Source organism: Lupinus angustifolius, chromosome LG08 (genome assembly GCF_001865875.1).
Source record: "Lupinus angustifolius cultivar Tanjil chromosome LG08, LupAngTanjil_v1.0, whole genome shotgun sequence".
NCBI lineage: Eukaryota > Viridiplantae > Streptophyta > Magnoliopsida > Fabales > Fabaceae > Lupinus > Lupinus angustifolius.
In genome coordinates, this window is record NC_032016.1 from 24832104 (window position 1) to 24832457 (window position 354).

Consider the following 354-nt stretch of genomic DNA (forward strand, 5'->3'; position numbering starts at 1 on the left):
TTAACAAATCAATCTCTTGCTGAAACATTGACGCATCCATCAAATGGTGGAATAGTCACAGGTAAAACAGCACCCAAGTTAGTAATAAATATAATAGGATTATCAAAGACACAATTGGACATAAGTCTCTAATGTTTCCAATTTATATTTTTTTAGCTACAAAACAAAAGAATGGTGCTAAGATGAGTTTTGTTAATTTTGTACCATGATGACGTTGAGATCCTCCTGAGCAATATTCTCCAAAGAAACTTGTTTAATTGCAACGAAGTCTCCATTCTCTAGGTCCAAACCTTTGAAAACTCGACCATAGGCTCCCTTCCCAATCTCATCTCCCAGCATCTGCTCCAAGTATCA

At 36.2% G+C, this 354-nt stretch overlaps 3 protein-coding genes across 5 annotated transcripts in view; 1 reads left to right on the top strand and 2 right to left on the bottom strand.

Annotated features, from left to right (window-relative positions):
• The window catches only part of LOC109355522 (U11/U12 small nuclear ribonucleoprotein 25 kDa protein), a 27344-nt gene that overhangs the window by 8315 nt on the left and 18675 nt on the right, over positions 1-354 (bottom strand). The window lies entirely within an intron of this gene.
• LOC109355519 (MAP3K epsilon protein kinase 1-like) overlaps positions 1-354 on the top strand; it is a 33190-nt gene that overhangs the window by 4282 nt on the left and 28554 nt on the right. The gene's annotated exons all lie outside the window — the stretch shown is intronic.
• LOC109355524 (cytokinesis protein sepH-like) overlaps positions 26-354 on the bottom strand; it is a gene marked incomplete in the record, with an annotated part of 795 nt that continues 466 nt past the window's right edge. Inside the window, 1 exon segment of the mRNA XM_019598722.1 lies at positions 26-339. Within this exon segment, the coding sequence (XP_019454267.1) occupies positions 193-339 (147 nt within the window).